This window comes from Physella acuta, unplaced genomic scaffold (assembly GCF_028476545.2).
Source record: "Physella acuta isolate Inbredline_101_S28 unplaced genomic scaffold, ASM2847654v3 ptg000466l, whole genome shotgun sequence".
In the NCBI taxonomy this organism is placed as follows: Eukaryota; Metazoa; Mollusca; class Gastropoda; family Physidae; genus Physella; species Physella acuta.
In genome coordinates this window covers 187,633-211,500 of record NW_026731985.1, presented here as the reverse complement: position 1 = coordinate 211,500, position 23,868 = coordinate 187,633, and the positions used below count along the sequence as shown (strand labels likewise).

The 23,868-nt window shown below is 41.4% G+C and overlaps 1 protein-coding gene across 15 annotated transcripts in view; it reads right to left on the bottom strand.

The window, feature by feature from the left end:
- LOC131943742 (nuclear hormone receptor HR96) overlaps positions 1-23,868 on the bottom strand; it is a 151,988-nt gene that overhangs the window by 34,148 nt on the left and 93,972 nt on the right. For 11 of the 15 annotated variants that reach the window (XM_059303989.1, XM_059303974.1, XM_059303981.1 and 8 more), the window contains one exon: positions 381-437. In XM_059303989.1, coding sequence (XP_059159972.1) covers positions 381-437 — 57 coding nt within the window. Of the gene's footprint in view, positions 1-380; positions 438-11,080; positions 11,928-13,865; positions 14,164-23,868 lie in introns of those variants that run through there. The other 4 variants (XM_059303985.1, XM_059303987.1, XM_059303988.1 and 1 more) reach the window with 4 other exon arrangements.

Sequence of the window (23,868 nt, the reverse complement as noted above, 5' to 3'; positions counted from 1 at the left end):
GTACCTAATACTGTCACAATGGTGTGTCACATGTAGTAGTCTTATAGTGCCACTATAGTGTTACCTAATACTGTCACAATGATGTATGTATAAACAGTGTTGAGCATGTGTCAGATTCGTGACAAGTAGAATTATCTCACAAACGTGACAAGAATGTATCGCCGTGACAGGGCAATAGAGTGTGACGGAATTTTGAGCCTGCTCAGCTTTAATGGGTACTGGGCATCTTTTTGAAACAACCCATCTTTATGGACAGTTACTAGTTTGTTAGTAAACAGGGTAACACTGAACATTGTCTCCAACTATACAGAGTTAAGTTGTAGAAGAAATGACCATAGCAACTAGTCTAATTATACAGTGTTTAGAAGAAATGGTCTTACCTTTCTCGCGAGGCATCATCGGTTAATCCACTGTTAGATGACCACCGATGTATCGTGCTGTGGACAGACAAGATCATCATTTGAACCAATAAGCAAGTACTATGATTCAGGCAGGGTTTATTACATTAGATTCATCAGTTGAACCAATAAGCAAATACTATGATACATGAAGTTTTTAGTTGATGCTTAAACAAGCTGAAGAAAAATAGTTGTAAAAGATTTCATGTCACATAATGTTGTGTATGGATTTAACCAAGTATTACAGTAACTACACTATAGCAGGTGGAAGGAAGAGAGGGGGGAGGGTGAAAATGTTGACGAGTGTGTTTAGACAAGCACAGACAATGGCAGAGATAAACAGATGTGTAACACCAAGCTAGACACAATCGACCATCTTTATACAGCTTAACGCTACCAAACATCGACCATCTTTATACAGCTTAAAGGCAACAAACTTTATATGCTAGCTGTACCCAAATCTACTCTATCTCAGCTATCACATGTGGTGTTGAAGGTTCAGGGTGGGTATTGGATGTACGGTCTTATATAAAATGATCTTGTTACCCACCATGAGATGATCTTGTTGCCCACCATGAAATGATCTTGTAGCCCACCATAAAATGATCTTGTTACCCACCATGAAATGATCTTGTTGCCCACCATGAAATGATCTTGTTGCCCACCGTGAAATGATCTTGTTGGCCAACATGAAATGATCTTGTGTTACCCACCATGAAATGATCTTGTTGCCCACCATGAAATGATCTTGTTACCCACCATGAAATGATCTTGTTGCCCACCGTGAAATGATCTTGTTGCCCACCGTGAAATGATCTTGTTACCCACCATGAAATGATCTTGTTGCCCACCGTGAAATGATCTTGTTGCCCACCGTGAAATGATCTTGTTGCCCACCGTGAAATGATCTTGTGCTGACCAGTACGAGCGTGTCACTGACCATGTCAGTAGTGGCGCCACCTGACACGACAAGATAAACTAGCAGCCAATAAAGCAATGCGCGAGAGACGAGGCTAGAGTCGGGGCAAGTCTGACCCGATTATCCCCACTTCCTGTCACCGTGTAAATAAACCGCTAGCAATCAGACGGGTGCAGCGGTGACCGACGGACAAATTGATCACACCCGCCGTCCAATACTGTCGCCCCCCTTTGCCCGGCTCCTAATTAAAAAGATAAATTCTTGGCGACGGAGATGTAATAAAAGTCTGTTTGTTGTGGGCTGAGTGGGGGCTCTCAGATTCATCTCCACACTGATACAGCTAGGCGGTTCAATAAAGTCATACATCACTCGCGCTGGCTACATCTCTCTGGCTGGGTGTGTGTGTGTGTGTGTTTGGTTACATCACACTGTGTGTGTGTGTGTGTGTGTGTGGTTACATCACACTGTGTGTGTGTGTGTGTGGTTACATCACTCTGTGTGTGGTTACACCAACCTGTGTGTGTGTGGCTTCATTACTAGGGGTATGTGGCTACATCACACTGGGTGTGTGTGGCTGGGGTGGTAGACAGGTGACTTAGAGACACCAAACAAGTGGTGATGTACCCGTTTCAGGTATGCACCAGCAAAACTACACACCCAGTCACTACAACGTGGACACGATTTCACGTTTGTATTACACCATCTAAACACCAATATGCCATCAAGACACCTTTTAGAGAGTTTTAAATTCTTTTTAAATTAGCCAGCAAACATCACTATACACCATTATTAAGAATATACAGCATTACACTGTAATCACTATTTAGGGATATGATAACGTTACGTTTATTAATCAGTCAATAAACACCATTACATTGTCTAAACACTACGCACCTATACAAAGTCTAGACACCACGCATAATTAGTAAATCTATACACCTTTACAAAGGCATCTAAAATGGCAATCTCATGAAAAATGTACAAGGACCGATCACCATTACACGGCATTGATTACATGTGTCAGAAGACCATTACACGGCATTGATTACATGAACTAGGAGACCATCCCCTACATAATACATAACAGACAGGCGGACTCCAGCGGCGTACAATAATAAAAATCAGCGAAATGCCCGAACTATTTTTGTGGCGTAGAGTTCCGTGTATCAGCGTGCTATCCGCCTATAGACGGTACAACAATCGGCCAGTCTAAACAGCAGGGAGGTGGCTGTCTTTTCAGCCTCACACACCCACACATGCAGGGAGGTGGCTGTCTTTTCAGCCTCACACACCCACACATGCGCCAGTCATGTGGGGGATGTGTGTTTGGGGCCACTACATCAGATGAATAACAAACACACCGTTACAAGAACGATACACTGACCCCAGCAACACAAAATGTTTGAGGGCAACTAGGAAAATATCAACATGCCAGTGCTAACAGTCTTCATGTTTTTAAAGCTGCATGCTTTAATTAATTAAATCAATATTTTTTTTGTTACTATGCAAAACTAATTAATTTTTTTTTTCAATAATCTAGCATATTTAGGAATTTTAAAACATTTTTTTTTACTTTTATTTTTTTTCAATCCATTCACTAAAACAATACGAGGGCACCTGCTTATGTACACAGTGTGTACAACACCAAGTACACATTTTCATGAAATTCTAAAGACATTTGTTTCACGTAAAGAACAGACAGGAAGTTCCACCTTAACGTTGGCAGATCGTGGAAAACCTTGAGCGTCTAACACAGCAAAAACCCAGTACACAGCTAGTACAGCATTCCTTATTACCGTACGCAAGCAGCTTACTGCATACCGACATTTTCGTGTGAAATTTTATTCCAGCATCTCAAATAAAAATATCCGATTTATATCACTGTGTGCGCCTAGTGTGTCAATGAGCAGAGAGAAATGTCCAGATAGTGACCAAGTAGAGAGAAATGTCCAGATAGTGACCAAGTAGAGAGAATGTCCAGATAGTGACCAAGCAGAGAGAAATGTCCAGATAGTGACCAAGCAGAGAGAAATGTCCAGATAGTGACCAAGTAGAGAGAAATGTCCAGATAGTGACCAAGTAGAGAGAAATGTCCAGATAGTGACCAAGTAGAGAGAAATGTCCAGACAGTGACCAAGCAGAGAGAAATGTCCAGATAGTGACCAAGCAGAGAGAAATGTCCAGACAGTGACCAAGCATAGAGAAATGTCCAGATAGTGACCAAGCAGAGAGAAATGTCCAGATAGTGACCAAGCAGAGAGAAATGTCCAGATAGTGACCAAGTAGAGAGAAATGTCCAGATAGTGACCAAGCAGAGAGAAATGTCCAGATAGTGACCAAGCAGGGAGAAATGTCCAGAAAGTGACCAAGCAGAGAGAAATGTCCAGACAGTGACCAAGCATAGAGAAATGTCCAGATAGTGACCAAGCAGAGAGAAATGTCCAGATAGTGACCAAGCAGAGAGAAATGTCCAGATAGTGACCACTCTACGTGTTGGGGTCCGGCAGCCCATTGCGTCCCACCGAAAGAATCACTTGGGGAATATATCAATGTCGAGTGAGATGCGGGACTGACCGGAAGCCGTAACCCGTGTACCCGACTACAGAGTTTATGTTTCCCTACCCCAGCACTGAGGTATCAATCGATAGTCGGGTCACTAGTCAACTATATACAGGGGCTGGGTCGGTTAGATAGGGGGGACAGTAGGCTAGTTAGTCGACTAGATGTGGGGGGGGGGGGGGGGGCAGTAGGCTAGTTAGTGGACTGGATGGGGGGGGGGCAGTAGGCTAGTTAGTGGACTAGAGAGGGGGGCAGTAGACTAGTTAGTGGACTGGATGGGGGGGGGGGGGGAGTAGGCTAGTTAGTAGACTGGATGGGGGGGGGGGCAGTAGGCTAATTAGTGGACTGAATGGAGGGGGAGTAGGCTAGTTAGTAGACTAGATGGGGGGGGGGGGGGCAGCAGGCTAATTAGTAGACTGAATGGGGGGGGGGGGAGTAGGCTAGTTAGTAGACTAGATGGGGGGGGGGGGCAGCAGGCTAATTAGTGGACTGGGGGGGCAGTAGGCTAGTTAGTAGACTAGATGGGGGGGGGGCAGCAGGCTAATTAGTGGACTGGGGGGGGCAGTAGGCTAGTTAGTAGACTAGATGGGGGGGGGGGCAGTAGGCTTGATAGTGGACTGGGGGGGGCAGTAGGCTAGTTAGTGGACTAGATGGGGGGGGCAGTAGGCTTGATAGTGGACTGGATGGGGGGGGGGGGGGCAGTAGGCTAGTTGGTGATTGGAAGGGGGGGGGGCAGTAGGCTAGTTAGTGGACTAGATGGGGGGGGGGGGCAGCAGGCTAATTAGTGGACTGGGGGGGGGGGGCAGTAGGCTAGTTAGTAGACTAGATGGGGGGGGGGGCAGTAGGCTTGATAGTGGACTGGGGGGGGGGCAGTAGGCTAGTTAGTAGACTAGATGGGGGGGGGCAGTAGGCTTGATAATGGACTGGATGGGGGGGGGGGGGCAGTAGGCTAGTTGGTGATTGGAAGGGGGGGGGGGGGGGGCAGTAGACTATTTAGTTTTTTGTGCATATTGAACACTTGGTTATATTTTATATTAATTGTCGTATCTAGGCTACGAACTAAATTAGAACACCGAAACCAGTCATAATAAAAAAAAAATATAAATAAGAGTTCCCTGTACTGTGGTTTCCGACAAAATGGCCCCCAACATGAGAGTCGGGTGGGGCTATAATATTTTCTCACCACAACCTGCTGTAACCTACACACGAACAAACACAGGACAAATATATTTTGGGTACAGATGTATGTTATCTAAAATAAATTAACCAAGTTTTCTAATAAAATCTTCGTGTGTTCCCACAGCGAATCAGCTGGCACGAATCATACGCAACGATGGGGAAAATAATTTGAAATAGAACAATCCAAATATTTTTTGTAAGCAGATTTCCTACTGGCGTGTATAAAAACTGTGCTTCAATATATTCGGTTGAAGGTTGTCTATTGTGGGATTGTAGAAAGGGTGAACTATGCCGACATGATACATGGAGACATTATCGAATGAGGTGGGCTGTGAACGTGTCTCAGGTGGGTTTTTGTTCTAGAAGAATTCAATTACCAACCCTTTTCAAACGGCAACACCAAAATAATATTTTAATTATTAATTTTTTTTTACTATGTGTAACCATAACATAAAGCCTTATATGTATACATACATACATATAAAATATATATGTATACATATATACATATAAAATATATATGTATACATACATACATATAAAATATATATGTATACATACATACATATAAAATATATATGCATACATACATACATATAAAACAGGGTCTCCAAACTACGGCCCGCGGGCCGATTGCGGCCCGCGAGGTCCTCTCATCCGGCCCGCGGAGATCTTTTTGTCCACGGAAAAAAACGTGTGTTGGTGATGGCTGAGGATGCCCAGAAAAATCAAAGACATGCCGGGAAGAAACTCTGGCCCCTGAACTGAAAATTGATAGTTAATGCGGCCCTCGGACTGAAAAGTTTGGAGACCCCTGATATAAAATATATATGTATACATACATACATATAAAATATTACGTATACATACATACATATAAAATATTACGTATACATACATACATATAAAATATATATGTATACATACATACACATAAAATATATATGTATACATACATACATATAAAATATATATGTATACATATATATATATATATATATATATATATATATATATATATATATATATATATATATATATATATATACAGGTGGTAGAGAAATTATATTTGTAAAAGATTGCGCTGTATTAAGTTTATAAAGCCACTGATTATTATGGAAATGTGTATACTGGTCCTTCGTACAATATTTTAAAGCTGCTGAATCAACCCATATACAATCAATTATTAAGTATCCATTTTCTTATGATCCGTATATATTAAACTGTTGAAATAACTCCCCATTTCTACAATGTTTCAAGTCAGTTGTGAAACGAATCCTTGTGTCAAATATTAGGTCGCCAGACCAGTAAACAACCAAGGTCGTTAAATACCACACAAATAAGGTGAGGTAATACAGAAAAATAAGGTGAGGTAATACAGACAAATGAGGTGAGGTAATAGAGACAAATAAGGTGAGGTAATACAGACAAATCTGGTGAGGTAATAGACAAATAAAGTGAGGTAATAGACAAATAAGGTGAGGTAATAGACAAATAAGTGAGGTAATAGACAAATAAGTGAGGTAATACATACAAATAAGGTGAGGTAATACACGCAAATAAGGTGAGGTAATACAGACATGGTGAGGTAATAGAGACAAATAAGTGAGGTATTACACACAAATAAGGTGAGGTAATACAGACAAATAAGGTGAGGTAATACACACAAATGAGGTATACAGTGATTGTGTTTTCTAGTGGGGTAGAACACCAACAGGAATCTCAAGTCATTCAAGAGAAACAATTGTCATTTTATTAATGCCTGCTCTAGACTTCATAAACACGTGAAATACAGTAGTCGCACGTAGGTCTTGTCTGAATGTAATGAATTGGTTACTAGTAAATCTATAATAAAAATAAATAAATATATATATATATATATATATATATATATATATATATATATATATATATATATATATATAATATATATATATATATATATATATATATATATATATATATATATATATATATATATATATATATATATATATATATATATATATACATATATATATATAATATAAAGAACTAGATATTTTGTTTTATTTCTAATTTCTGCTAAGCAGCACTTAAGTATTGCTTGTATTTTTAAAATAATTATTAATTAATATTTGATTATTTTTAATGTAGCTTTAGGTCCAGTATTTAAATAAAGTAACTTTAGGTCCAGTATTTAAATAAAGTAGCTTTAGGTCCAGTAAAAAAATGTTTCAAGTAGAACGAAAACTTTGACGTTCCGACGTGAGACAAAATCTAGAATCTTCCCGCTGTCAGACAACCGGTGCTGAGATCGACTAAAAGATCAACCCCAGCTTTAAACAGAACTGGTCTTTTAAATAAAACTTTCAGATTGTTACCAAGGCTTCAATGAGACTGGCGCGAATATTGTTGTAATTGATGAACTCAGGCGTATAAACTAGGCCCACTCAAGTGTGGATACCGTACATTGCTCCTCATTCATCCCCCCATAGCTGAAAGCCCAATACTGAGAGAAGAAAGCACAAACCGTAGGGTACTAAGCTAAGCTTTAGTTCCCTGTACTGTATTTAGGCTAAAAAAACCGGCCCTGTAGACGCCTGAAGTGAGAAAAAATGAAGTGAATGGTGCGTACGGCAGTGTTGGCCTATTCGAGTGTTTCTTTAGGTGAGTTCACTCACAAGGCAAGCCTGCAAGCAATTACCTGCTCCACAGAACACGCTACCACTGCCAAGTACCGCAGCTATAAAAACTTGCTGCAGCCAAATGGAAAATCTTGGCAGCATGCGAGCTTAGTTTAAAATTATTTTCTCTATAAATAAAAATCACAATTTTAATAACAAGAGAGCATATACCATTTTACATTCTAACTACCAGTGTCAGAAGATATAACCAAATGTACACACTGACTAGGTTCTAGTCGTAACAAAAGGATATATTATTTTACACGCTGACTAGTTGTAACAAGAGGATATATTATCCCACACACTGACTACCAGTAACAAAAAGGTATATTATTTTACACGCTGACTACCAGTAACAGTATGTATTACTTTACAAACTACCAGTAAACGTTATATCTCGACTGACCAGAGTACACCAACATCTCTTCAAGTAAGTAGTGACTACAGCTAACCATCACATCCCAGCTACTTCAGCTATACATCGTCTAGCTCAGGGGACTGTGGGTGAGTAGTCTGTCTGTCACTCAGACAATCAAGAGAGTGAGTACCGTCATGGTGGCCGCCTCATACCAAGAGAGACTCCCTTGTTACGTACCTGGTCCGGCCAACACTTTAACTTACAGTAAATGGTATTGGACAATACAACTTTCATGGTCTGTGGTCACTTTAATCTAACGATGGGAATCTTAAGGGAGATGTTGACACCACAAATAATCCAATACATGACACAAAGCCCCGACACTCTGCTAGAAAACATTTCGTCACCAGCACAATAAAACTTGGTCACACACGGGCGGTCCCTATGTTTAGCTAGAGTACAATGATCTAACACTAAATGCTTTAAGATCAGCAACAAAGTGCTATAAGATCTGGTACAAATATATTATAAGATCTGGTACAAAGTGCTATAAGATCTGGTACAAAGTGCTATAAGATCTGGTACAAAGTGCTATAAGATAGACACCAAAGTGCTATAAGATCGACTATTAAGGCTATATGATGAGTGTTACTATCAGCAAGGACACCAGTAGTTTGACTTGCTAAAATACAAATTTTCTAACAATTTAAAATGAACAAAACAACCTGGATTTATACAAGCTAACGTGACGAAAGTAATTCAAACGGTACAAAGAATTTTGTGAGCAGTTATCTGTCACCTAAAGCCATCAGTCGTGTTACATGTCCGAGTTTAGAGCTGTAGAACCAAGGTTTTAATTATCATATTCCTCGGCTCACCTTTGGTTAATGATATAATTTCTTCAAAAAATAAATATACTCAATTGATCTGCGTAAAATATCCCAAATTGTGTGATTGATTCATTGCCGTAAAAATATTAAAATACAAAACAAAGAAAAAAAAATTCCTTAACGGGAAATTATCATAATTTACCTTTATGGATGAATTTTTTTTGTTAATACAACCTTTCTAGAAGGATGATAATTTCTTAGCCTCAAGATACTCTTATACTCTAAATTGAAAAAGGTATTATTGGCGTAAATTTCCTACTTTCAACAAGAAAGTACTTCCTTAGATTCAAAATATCAGTGTCTGCTCAATAAAGATGATTATTCCTCAGTTTTCCAAATACCCTAATATTTTCAATAAGGATATACTCCTCAGTTTTTCAAATACCCTAATATTTTCAATAAGGATATATTCCTCAGTTTTTCAAATACCCTAATATTTTCAATAAGGATATATTCCTCAGTTTTTCAAATACCCTAGTATTTTCAATACGGATATATTCCTCAGTTTTTCAAATACCCTAGTATTTTCAATACGGATAGTAATTCCTTAGCGTGAAAATATCTAATGAAGCTAAAGCTAATATTTAGAAGATGTGTACATGTGATAACATTTGTAGGGAAGTGTTGATTTTCATTTCTCTGGCACAGGTAGGCTATGTACCCAAGGTAAGTTTGGTCGGCTGGGGCTCAGGTATTTCCCAGACATTGGAACCACGCTCATATTTGGATCAATGTTTGTTTTTGGTGGGGTTTTTTTTTTTGGGGGGGGGGGGGGAGGGGGGAGTTCATTTAATATTTTAAAATAATTTAAATTTAAGAAATGATCGCACTGTATTGAAAGTAAATTATTCAGTTAACTGTCTCACTCAGAACAGTAACAGTAAAGTAACAGCCTGTCTCCCCACACAGCATCGCATACCCCACAAACACACACCGGAGAGACCCACCATCGCCTACCACACAAACACAGCATCCCTACCCCACAAACACACACCGGAGAGACCCAGCATCGCATACCCCACAAACACACAACTACCCCACAAACACACCCTGGAGAGGCAGTGACCGAGCAACTAAATGCCAAGAAGTGTGTCATGCTGCAGTTACGTCATCTCACACGCCTCACGGCTGTTTGTACCAGCCCGGGGCGTGCCCGTCTTGTACACAGCTCTGTGTTGTACACAGCTCTGTGATGTACAGAACTATTTGATGTACACAACTATGTGATGTACACAACTATGTGATGTACAATACCATGTGACGTACACAGCTCCGTGTGATGTACACAACTATGTGATGTATAAACTATGTGTAGTGTGCACTGTGATGTACACATCATTGTGAGGTACACATAATGCACGTGTATGCAGCACACACAGATTGTTGTATTGACTCACAAAGCATCAATAACCTGAAGCGTAAGCTTGTGAGTATAAATAATATCGAATTCATATACTGTATCGTTAGTTTTCTTATATACAACACAAGTCTAAAAATAATTTATGTGATAACTATTACAACTTCATTTCTACTTCTATACAAATGTTTCTTTGTATTATAAAGTACCCACACATTATATATATATATATATATATATATATATATATATATATATATATATATATATATATATATATATATATATATATATATATATATATATATATATGAGCTGATCTTGTTTAATAATTGAATTAAATTATTTGTTTTAACGTAGAAGATGTTTAAGTTACATCTAGACTCTAAAAATTATTTAGAACCCTAGAGATCACGTATTTATAAGAAGACCCCCATTGTTACCATTGACACCCCCCCCCCCCTGTGTGTGGAAAGTTTGTGTGGGGGTGTCGCGTGTGTGAACTGTATAGACGCAAGATTTGGTCGAGTCGTGTCAATGGCACATGCTAAACAATGACACCAACCGCTATAGACCTGACTAACGTATGGTCTACAGAAGAGCTAGGTTAAAGACACCCACCGCTATAGACATATCTGACTATCGTGTGGTCTACAGAGAAAGGTATAGAACACTAGAGGCAGATGAGAGATTGAATGCGGGGTAGAACCATGAGCTAACAGTGTCACTTTGGGTGAGTACAACACAATCCTACCTGGGCATGCGAGGAAATGGAATGGGCGGGAACTGGCCATACTGATAGGCGTGAAGTATACTCCACATAGCGGACATGGTGAGCAGTTGTCCGATGGTTAGTCCATACACAGGTGTTCCATGAATGAGCACACTAGTTGAGATGTCCACACAATTAGTGAACACGAGATGTCCACACTATTAGTGAACCAGTAGTTGAGATGTCCACACAATTAGTGAACCAGTAGTTGAGATTTCCACACAATTAACGAACACATGAGCTGACAAACGTAAAAAAGATCAATCCACTACCAAGCTAATGTAGAGAAAGTCTCCCGAAATCCTTTATACCGTTATCTAAAGCATCAAACTTTTTAGTATTGCGAGATTACTTAGCTCTAACATGGGAAAAAGTGGAGAGAAAAATGTCCATTAATAAAAGTCATAAAAAGCTTTTAACACCGGATGATTTTCTTCCCTCGTCAGATCAGCTTTAGGTTGCTGTGCAGTGTACCGGAAAGTTTTTTGGCGTGGCCACGGTCACAGAATGTCAGCACACATCCTACACTAGTCTACAGCGGCATCCAACGTTTAGCATACGACAGATACCACATCAGTCTACAGCGTCATCCAGCATTCAGAATACGACAGATACCACAGCAGTATACAGCATCATCTAGCTTACAACTAGAGCAACTCTACACAGATAATCCTGGTCGATACTTCATGGCTCTCTGCCTCATCGTCTGCTCATCAAATCACAAATCATCGCTGATTAGAAAAAAATAATTAGTGTCTGTCCCAACACGATTTACTCGCCAGGTTTCTAAGTGCATCGTCTACAAGAAATAACGTTTGGAATATTTACTCAACTGTAACATGGGCTAAACCAACATAAATACACGGTACATTTTACTAACTAAATGCTTATTCTAGTTATGTTGTCTAACCTAAACCTAAGCTAAACCAACAGAACTAGACGGAACATTTTACTAACTAAATGCTTATTCTAGTTATGTTGTCTAACCTAAACCTAAGCTAAACCAACAGAACTAGACGGTACATTTTACTAACTAAATGCTTATTCTAGTTATGTTGTCTAACCTAAACCTAAGCTAAACCAACAGAACTAGACGGTTCATTTAACAAACAAAATGCTCATTCTAGGTATGTTATAATCTAACCCTAACCTAAGCTAAACCATAGAAACGGTAAACTTCAAAACTAGAGTTTATTCTGGGTATATTGTAATCTCCCCTAACCAGCTATCTAATTTGTCTATGTCGTAGACCTTGTCGACTAACCTTAACCGCCAACGGCCGTGTTTTCGGAATGCTGTAGTTCCACAACTAGCCCGCCCCCGCAGTTACACAACGATGATTGTAACACCACCACCAACAAGCAACGATCTCCTGCTACAGGTAAAGTCTTATTTTAAACTACGCACTCTTTCTCTCCCTGCCGACATTCGCAAACATCCAGAGGGGAAATGGAATTTTCGGATGAGATTAAAGTAATTATCGGGGAAAAAAAGATCAGATATGACTAATTGAATTCTCCCAATCAGAGCCGTATGCAACTCATGTGGGAACCGTGTTCAGTGAAGCGTGGACTCTCTAATCCATCCTTTCAGCGTGGGCTGATGCCAGAAGCTGAAATTATTCCCAGAGAATGGAACCATTAACGGGCTTAAGCCGCGCTACGGCTAAAAACAAATCCCTGACTAACAGGCGAATTTGATGCAACAATTAGCCAAATACTTCCCGTGTGGACTGACTAAAGCGTGGCCGAGGGTTACCCACGCTTACCGTGATGCTCTATCGTGTTGATATGAAGGTATGTCCGCATCGTGGGACCAGTGTCAACGTTTGGTTGGTCAATGCTAGACTCATTGAAACGTTGGCTCGTGTAAACACGTCTAATATGTAGGATATAACATGTAGTATGGCTGAAGTAGCCTATAACATGTAGTATGGCTGAACTAGCCTATAACATGTAGTATGGCTAAACTAGCCTATAACATATAGTATGGCTAAACTAGCCTATAACATGTAGTATGGTTAAACTAGCCGTTAACATTTCGTAAGGTTAAATCAGCCTATAACACTTCGTATGGCTAAACTAGCTGATAACATTTCGTATATTTAAATTGCCTATAACATTTAGTATGGCTAAATTAGCGTATATTATTTCGTATGGCTAGATTAGTCTATAACATGTCGAATGATTAAAGTAAGCTATACCATTTTGTATGATTAAATTTGCTTGTAACATTTCGTAAGAGTAAATTAGCCTATGGCATTTCGTATAATTAAATTAGCTTATAACAATTCGTATGATTAAATTAACCTATCACATTTCGTTAGATTAAACTAACCTATAGCGTTTTTGTATTATTAAACTAAACTATAACATGAATAATTAAACTAAGCTATAACAAGTCGAATGATTAAATTATCCTATAACATTTATTATGATTAAATTAATCTATAACTATTTTGTATGATTAAACAAATCTATAACATGTCGAATGATTAAATAAATCTATAAAACGTCGAATGATTAAATAAATCTATAACATGTCGAATGATTAAACTAAGCTATATCATTTCGTATGATTAAATTAGCCTAAAATATTTCGAATGTTCAAAGTAATCCAACACTAACATTAGGAATAATAAAACTACTTATACGCCCTATATTTAAACTAGATATAAAATGTTTAGGCCTAATATTAAAATATAAAGTAGTTTTAAACAATAGCTAATAAAATCATCTAGATTCTGTTTACTATTCCACAACATTACCTACTATGTTATGTAAGTAACCAACTAAAGCTCCAATTATATCACTAGCCTAGCTTATAACAGTACAACGTTTATCCTCTCCGTATTTACGAAAACACTCGACTAGGTTTAAATCACAACACGTGATGCCTCCAGAAAGCCACAAATCTCCGTCAGAAAACGCTCACGAAATGTAGCATCGAGTCGCACATCTTTCAACAATGATCCCCGCAGCCTCCACAGACAATACTCTAAGTCCGGCCAGTTTGTGTTTGCCTACCAAGATAAACACATGATCCTATCAGGCCAGCTCGACCGTCAGGACTGGGAACCCGAGAAATTGTAACACGACGGTAGCGGGTGCTGGAGGGCCGGCCGTGCAACCACCGCCGCTTCGCCTCTCGCCGTCTGCACGTTAAATAAGCTCTACTCTCGCTGCTCCCGCTCCACGCTTCAATGCTTCGGTCATAACCAATCCGGGCCTCTCTTTCACTCTATGCCAGAGTTTACACTTGCTGACCTGAGACCCACCCCGCCACCCTCCCTGCTTTGGTGAATCGGGTAATTTTTTTTTTAAACGTGAACACAGAAATGTTGCAGTTAAGAATGAGGGGGTAAAAAAAAAAGTTAACACCGCTTGAAGATTACATAATACAAGTCATTAAGTTTTTACCACGGTTCACTGGGAGCTGATGTGGTGATATGCCGTGTAATAAAAACACGACTAGGCCTTGAAATTTTAACTACCTCAGGGCGTAGACGTAAGCAATGATCTACATAAAAGGCTGTTTGTTAAGCAGATTATCTCAACCAATTATGATATCAGGTTTCAACGGTACTCAACTAGTGCAACAATATTTTCAAACTCGGATCATTGTCCACGCCTATATCATATATATATATATATATATATATATATATATATATATATATATATATATATATATATATATATATATATATATATATATCACACAGCGACACCTTCCTCCCACCACCCTCCACCCACCACCACCCAACAGCGACACCCTCCACCCACCACCATCCCAACAGCGACACCCTCCACCCACCACCACCCAACAGCGACACCCTCCAATAGCCTGATCCCCCCTCCCCCCCCCAGCAAGTCTGGAAAAGGAGCCGAGTTCTCAAGATTGAAATCACGTGACGTGTTTAAATTTCCCCAGATGTTTGGTGTCAACTATCAATTCTCATCTCATTTAGAGCCGCACAAGGACGCAATTGAAAAAGTTTTTAAAATCTAAATTCTCCTCAAAAAACATTTCGTAGAGCAACAATTCGTTTCAACGAGCTTAATCACAGAGACCCTCGAATTCAATGAGCTTAATCATGGCGGCCTATGAATATCCCGTCGCTGAAGCTGGCTAGAAAATAATTAAAAATGAAATGTCTTTGAAAACGATGCCGTGATAAGAATATTTAATCCCACGAGAGGGGGGAGCGCATGTGTGACAAGAGGACATACACAAACCTTGACAAACACGGGACTAATTAATTAATACTTGGTGATTGGGGAGAAAATAGAATAAGTATATAGAACAATAGAGTGTAATGGCCGGATTAAACAGTAAAATATTGACGGTGCACACAGTGTAGAGATAAGTCAAATATTGACAGATGTCTTTCGGCAAATGATGACATAGTTGAGGCGAGACTCGGCAGTCAGTCTCGATCCCGTGTGACGACACCAACTCGATGTTGGACTGCGAGATTTGAATCTTCATTCTGGTCTAGCCTGTTTACACGGTGATAGAGCAGGGAGGTACACTCTTACCGTTATACTAGTTCTACCATCAGCCCGTAATATATATATATATATATATATATATATATATATATATATATATATATATATATATATATATATATATATATATATATATATATATATATATATATATGAATAAGTATTATATTTGTATATAAACAATATCAAAGCAAGTTGATTAAAAAAAAACCGAGTTTATAACGACCAGTTTGAAAAGACACATCAAGCTAGTTGAACTATATAGGGCGGTGCAGCAAGATTAAAGGTAAAAGAACGGTTGATGATCCAATGGGGAATTGAGGGAAATTGTCCCGATGATCCAACAACGTCTGACAAAGACGTTTGGCCGCTGTTGGTGTAGATGAAACAAGGACTTAACCTTGTTGACGATGCTGTTATTACCCAATGCGAGTAATTTACTCACAGACATGTTATTTTCTGCATCAAGTGCGCATGACTCCGCCAGTAGGTGAAATTGGTCGCCTCCGCTACAAAATCGATACACCCCCAATATTAGTTGTAGGGGGTGGGGGCGGCAGCAAAAGTAAATGTAAGCTTATTGATTGTGCACAAGTTATCATAGGTGCACATTACGTTTCATTGTCTCATAGGCCGGAGCTAGCATTTGGGAAGAAATTACAGAGGCCCAGACGAGAGTTAGCAAGGCAATCATTATTTAAAACATGTGTAGCAGTCGATGGTTAGTTAGAGGCCTGCGGGCCCATAGATTCATGAGGTAATTCAACAACACGCATTGCCACTTTCCTCAGCCACAGCTGCTGGGGGGGGGGGGGGTGTGGAGGGGGCCTTTGATACAACAATGTTTTATGTATGTTTCCAATGTATGCTGGGTACGGCTGATGCTTTAGAGTAAACAATTTAAAGAGTAAACAAATCAAATATGCGTATCTTCTCCACGTCAAAAAGCTATGACATCAGCAGTCAATACAATTCAAATGTCAATTTTTTAAAACAATATTACGCATGCATAGCGTTCGATACGGAGTTTTTATTTTCTTGTTGAACTACCATCGGCGGATATGGTTATTATTTTTGTTAAAAGACTTGCTAATTATAAATTAGCAATTCCTGTATAGAATTCTTTCAGCGGTGTGGTGAATGAAGTTAACTTCTGCCTTACAGGTAGAAACGTCCTTAGTAGTTATATCTCGAATGGATGATTATATATATATATATATATATATATATATATATATATATATATATATATATATATTTATATATATATATATATATGTATGTATTGCTGGGTGAATCAATAGCAATAAAGTAGCGGCGAGTGGGGAAAGTTCAAGATCCTCTATCTGATAGAGTCTGTGACATCATCCTACTGGAGGTTAGAGCATCTAAAGCACCAGCCATTGAGGGGCGTGGAAAGCGATCTACTGGTCAATAACTGGCGGTTAGGGGCATGTTAAACGCACATCCCAGAAATCCTGGTAAACCTGGTTTGATAGTTCTCCCAGCAAGTAAATTGTGTGCAGAAATCTGTCCGCCAAGAACTATGTTCGATCTCTGCATAAGCTGCAGGTCCAAAGAAAGGGGGAAAAAATCTATACGTGTTATCATAGTGAAATCAATGGGCGGGCAGGGAAGGAGGGGGTTGAAATAATCCACCCTCGGAGGGTAAAGGTAAGAGGTCATCGATTGCAGGTATCGACGGGTCCTTGGTCAGCCTAGCACAGCGGTACGGGCGTGTCCGGATGCTGCTAGGATTAACCAGCACAGGTGCTAAGCCTTTTACTCAGGTGAGAAAAACTACACACCTTCAGAAGAAAAACCGAGACCAATTATAACGAGAAAATAAGCGCATCATGTGACCCCACAGCCTCCATCCCCCCTCCCCCCAGCCTGAAATTACGCAAATCTTTCAGCCGGCTTTATGCTAACTATTGATTGGAAATATAGTGAAGGGAAAATGAAAGGCTTGCTTCTATTCTGGAACTAGGAAGTCGAGAACAATGGCACTTTTTTCTCTCCACGGCTTGGGCAAGTAAAGTGTCAACTAGATAATTATACAGGCACATCAATATATAAGCAGTATTGATAGATTCTTTTTCAATGGGGCAGCCAGCTTAACGAAAGCCACACAACTATTTATTATTTGACTCTTATATAGACCTGCTTTTAGATGAACTAAAAACTAGAGTTAGCTATAGAAACTAACTAGGATTAATTCTGCATTGAATTAAAGGTCGAAGCTAATGAAGGAGATCAATGGAAGACGCCGGACCGAGGGCTGGGTTGTTACATGGTTAAAGGGCAGAACTACATTGGGTTGCTACAGGTTAGGGTAAAGGGCAGCACTAGATTGGGTTGTTACAGGTTAAAGGGCAGCACTACATTGGGTTGCTACAGGTTAAAGGGCAGCACTACATTGGGTTGTTACAGGTTAAAGGGCAGCACTACATTGAGTTGCTACAGGTTAAAGGGCAGCACTACTTTGGGTTGCTACATGTTAGGTTAAAGGGCAGCACTACATTGGGTTGTTACAGGTTAAAGGGCAGCACTACATTGAGTTGCTACAGGTTAAAGGGCAGCACTACTTTGGGTTGCTACAGGTTAAAGGGCAGCACTACATTGGGTTGCTACAGGTTAAAGGGCAGCACTACATTGAGTTGCTACAGGTTAAAGGGCAGCACTACTTTGGGTTGCTACAGGTTAAAGGGCAGCACTACATTGGGTTGCTACAGGTTAAAGGGCAGCACTACATTGGGTTGTTACAGGTTAAAGGGCAGCACTACATTGAGTTGCTACAGGTTAAAGGGCAGAACTACTTTGGGTTGCTACAGGTTAAAGGGCAGAACTACATTGGGTTGCTACAGGTTAAAGGACAGCATTACATTGGGTTACTACAGGTTAAAGGGCAGAACTACTTTGGGTTGCTACAGGTTAAAGGGCAGAACTACATTGAGCTTTATTGAACAGTCAATTTTTTTATGTTGTAAGCAACGGATAAAGTCATTTAGCTTAAGTCAGATGACTTGAAAAGTTCAGTTTCCATTAAGATATTATTAATTGTCATTTAGACACAATCCCTAAAATAGGCCATGAGACAGTACACGTCGAGAGATGTAATAAGACTACAAGACTAGTCTAGAGATAGAATGAGACAGGTCTAGTCTAGAGATGTAATGAGACAGGTCTAGTCTAGAGATGTTCTGAGACAGGTCTAGTCTAGAAATGTTCTAAGACAGGTCTAGTCTAGAGATGTTCTGAGACAGGTCTAGTCTAGAGATGTAATTAGACAGGTTAGCGCAATTAGCCCACAGGTATGTTATTCCTGAAGAAAGCCGGACCTCTCAGAAGCCAGCGACATTTGTCGACCATAAAAAACAAAAGGGATGAAGTAGAAAAGCTAAAACGTAATTCTCCAACTTGGAGGGCCGTTCAGATCGCCGTGTGCGCTTGTTGAAATAATCAGCCAACACGGCCACATCAAAGCGATAGAAAAGCTTTCATTCAAATAAGATGTGCATTGTCAATGCATTAGAAATCAAGGCGTGACGCAGGTAATGAGAGATGGCGCTTCAATCAATAGAAGCAACTCGTTCAACTAGCACAAGAGATGACTGTAGGGAGACTAGCACAAGACATGACTGTAGGGAGACTAGCACAAGACATGACTGTAGGGAGACTAGCACAAGACATGACTGTAGGGAGACTAGCACAGGACATGACTGTAGGGAGACTAGCACAAGACTTGACTGTAGGGAGACTAGCACAGGACATGACTGTAGGGAGACTAGCACAAGACATGACTGTAGGCTGTAGGGAGACTAGCACAAGACATGACTGTAGGGAGACTAGCACAAGACATGACTGTAGGGAGACTAGCACAAGACATGACTGTAGGCTGTAGGGAGACTAGCACAAGACATGACTGTAGGGAGACTAGCACAAGACATGACTGTAGACTGTAGGGAGACTAGCACAAGACATGACTGTAGGGAGACTAGCACAAGACATGACTGTAGGGAGACTAGCACAAGACTTGACTGTAGGGAGACTAGCACAAGACATGACTGTAGGGAGACTAGCACAAGACATGACTGTAGGGAGACTAACTAGCACAAGACATGACTGTAGGGAGACTAGCACAAGACTTGACTGTAGGGAGACTAGCACAAGACATGACTGTAGGGAGACTAGCACAAGACATGACTGTAGGCTGTAGGGAGACTAGCACAAGACATGACTGTAGGGAGACTAGCACAAGACATGACTGTAGGGAGACTAGCACAAGACATGACTGTAGGCTGTAGGGAGACTAGCACAAGACATGACTGTAGGGAGACTAGCACAAGACATGACTGTAGACTGTAGGGAGACTAGCACAAGACATGACTGTAGGGAGACTAGCACAAGACATGACTGTAGGGAGACTAGCACAAGACATGACTGTAGCGAGACTAGCACAAGACATGACTGTAGGGAGACTAGCACAAGACATGACTGTAGGGAGACTAGCACAAGACTTGACTGTAGGGAGACTAGCACAAGACATGACTGTAGGGAGACTAGCACAAGACATGACTGTAGGGAGACTAGCACAAGACATGACTGTAGGGAGACTAACTAGCACAAGACATGACTGTAGGGAGACTAGCACAAGACTTGACTGTAGGGAGACTAGCACAGGACATGACTATAGGGAGACTAGCACAAGACATGACTGTAGGCTGTAGGGAGACTAGCACAAGACATGAATGTAGGGAGACTAGCACAAGACATGACTGTAGGGAGACTAGCACAAGACATGACTGTAGGCTGTAGGGAGACTAGCACAAGACATGACTGTAGGGAGACTAGCACAAGACATGACTGAAGACTGTAGGGAGACTAGCACAAGACATGACTGTAGGCTATAGGGAGACTAGCACAAGACATGACTGTAGGGAGACTAGCACAAGACATGACTGTAGGGAGACTAGCACAAGACATGACTGTAGGGAGACTAGCACAAGACATGACTGTAGGGAGACTAGCACAAGACATGACTGTAGCGAGACTAGCACAAGACATGACTGTAGGGAGACTAGCACAAGACATGACTGTAGGGAGACTAGCACAAGACTTGACTGTAGGGAGACTAGCACAAGACATGACTGTAGGGAGACTAGCACAAGACATGACTGTAGGGAGACTAGCACAAGACATGACTGTAGGGAGACTAGCACAAGACATGACTGTAGGGAGACTAGCACAAGACATGACTGTAGGGAGACTAGCACAAGACATGACTGTAGGGAGACTAGCACAAGACATGACTGTAGGGAGACTAGCACAAGACATGACTGTAGGGAGACTAGCACAAGACATGACTGTAGGGAGACTAGCACAAGACATGACTGTAGGGAGACTAACTAGCACAAGACATGACTGTAGGGAGACTAGCACAAGACTTGACTGTAGGGAGACTAGCACAGGACATGACTGTAGGGAGACTAGCACAAGACATGACTGTAGGCTGTAGGGAGACTAGCACAAGACATGACTGTAGGGAGACTAGCACAAGACATGACTGTAGGGAGACTAGCACAAGACATGACTGTAGGCTGTAGGGAGACTAGCACAAGACATGACTGTAGGGAGACTAGCACAAGACATGACTGTAGGGAGACTAGCACAAGACATGACTGTCGGGAGACTAGCACAAGACATGACTGTAGGGAGACTAGCACAAGACATGACTGTAGGGAGACTAGCACAAGACATGACTGTAGGGAGACTAGCACAAGACATGACTGTAGGGAGACTAGCACAAGACATGACTGTAGGGAGACTAGCACAAGACATGACTGTAGGGAGACTAGCACAAGACATGACTGTAGGGAGACTAACACAAGACATGACTGTAGGGAGACTAGCACAAGACATGACTGTAGGGAGACTAGCACAAGACATGACTGTAGACTGTAGGGAGACTAGCACAAGACATGACTGTAGGGAGACTAGAGACTAGAGCAGACATTTAAGGAGAGACAAAGAACGATAAAATCGAATAAATAAATCATTTATCTAAGCCGAGACACCAGCTTACAAGAAACTCCCCGTGTCAAGCATAACATAGGAGAGAAAAATATTTTTTCCTATCAAAACGTCACCTACAAGAACCCAAGAACAAGAAAAAATGGGATGTTAACTTTCTAAAGCTAACAAAAAAAATATATTTTTGTATCAAGTTTACAAAGTAAAAGACACCAGTCCAAGGTGGGGTGGTATAATCTGGTTCCTGGGACATTTTTCATCAGACTTAGAGGCAAGTCAAGCTCATTTTCTCGGAGCACCCATGACCCGGTCGGGGAGGGCTCCTGTGTACACAGTGCCGCTCTAAACACACGATGGTCCCGGGGACGGGCTCCCCAGCGGTGCCATTTAGAGGGTAAGATGATCTATCAACTCATATATACGGCCCATTTCTATAGCCTGCTGCAGGAATCACGACTGTTAGATTAGATGTCACCTACCGCCCAGCTCGGGAGAAAAAAGTGAAATTGAAAACTGAGTGTATAATTCGATCTTGCGATTTCTAGATGAATCATATTGAATCAAATTCAATCACTGTCGCCATTGGATCGAGGGCAAAAAGCCGATCGCGTGAGTGATCTTCGTTTCTTTAGCAAGCCATTCCAGGTAGTCTAGGTACTGGTGGGCAGATGGGGGGCGGGGGGAGGGTGCAAACTGGGGACGGGGGGAGGGTGCAGACTGGGGATGGGGGGAGGGTGCAGACTGGGGACGGGGGGAGGGTGCAGACTGGGGACGGGGGGAGGGTGCAGATTGGGGCAGGGGGGAGAGTGCAGACTGGGGAGGGGGGGGGGAGGGTGCAGACTGGGGAGGGTGCAGACTGGGGAGGGGGGAGGGTGCAGACTGGGGAGGGGGGAGGAGGGTGCAGACTGGGGAGGGGGGAGGGTGCAGACTGGGGAGGGGGGAGGGTGCAGACTTGGAGGGGGCGGGCAGGGCATAGAGGTGGAAAGATGCAGAGAGGTGGCATAGAAGGAAGAAGGAAGGGTCATAGATGGGTGGGAGGGAGCAGTGAAGTAGAGAAGACGATTGGATAATAGAATACAGAGACAGTAAGAGGCAGAGGGGCATTGCCCGATGTGCAGCTGGGAATGTGAGCCTGGTCGACCAAAAGTACTGATTGAACGACCAAAAGTACTGCCTCGCGGACAATAGTACTGCGTGAACGACCAAAGCACCGCCTGGATGAAACAAATGTACTGCCTTACCAAAAGAACTGTCTTGCGACCAAAATTACCGCCTGGACGAAACACAAATTCTTCCTGACTAAAATTAATACCTGGACGACTAAAAGTATTAACTGCCTAAACGACCAAAAGTACTGTCTATACGAAAGTACTGCCCGACGTCCAACACTAAAGGACTAAAAAGACTGAGTAAAAGCACCAGCTGACAGTTGCTGTAAACCTAATCGAGAAGAGTGAGCGACGCGTGTCCGTGTGCCGGACAGTGAGGGTGAGCATGTCTCTGACCTAGGCACCCTTGTTGCGGACACACTGGACAAGACAATGCTTTCTACTCTTCATCTAGCCAGTATTGAGAAATGAAAGATAGCAGCCGAGATCAATTCCAAGCCGTCAATCAAACCAATTGTATTAATCTCACCCAGTCACCGTGGGGAGCGCCCGACGCGAAGTCCGCTTTCTGCCCGTGTCAAAAATGGACTTCTGACCTGACAAAAATTCATAAAAGAAATTGGTGTAGGGTTCGTGAACCGGTTTCTTCTCGCGACCAGCCGAGATAGTATCAGTTAATATCGTGGACTCACTCTGGAATCAAGCTAACCTACAAATAATGCCACCCCCAGTGTTGCCTGGGTGCTCTCTGTGGGCCCACATTTGATATTAAACGGCTGTACCGGCTACAGAAAGCCATAGAAAAGCCATTTCCATCTCTTGTTTCACGCTTACCATACCCTAATCTCCATTGGAGGAGCGTCTAATCGCGGGCTGGGGCGGGGCTGCTCACACCAAGACGGCAGATTTTCATTTAGGTCAGCGTCCAACAATACAGCCGTCAGGACGGAGAATAACATAGTGGTTCTTCATACAGTCTCCAGCGCCAATTTCATACATCTTCTAATGGCTTGTGCATCAGATATGATGAGCAATATCTTCACACAGCGGCTGATGCTAGTTATTTAACCCTCTATCTGCTGCTGCTAGTTATTTAACCCTCTATCTGCTGCTG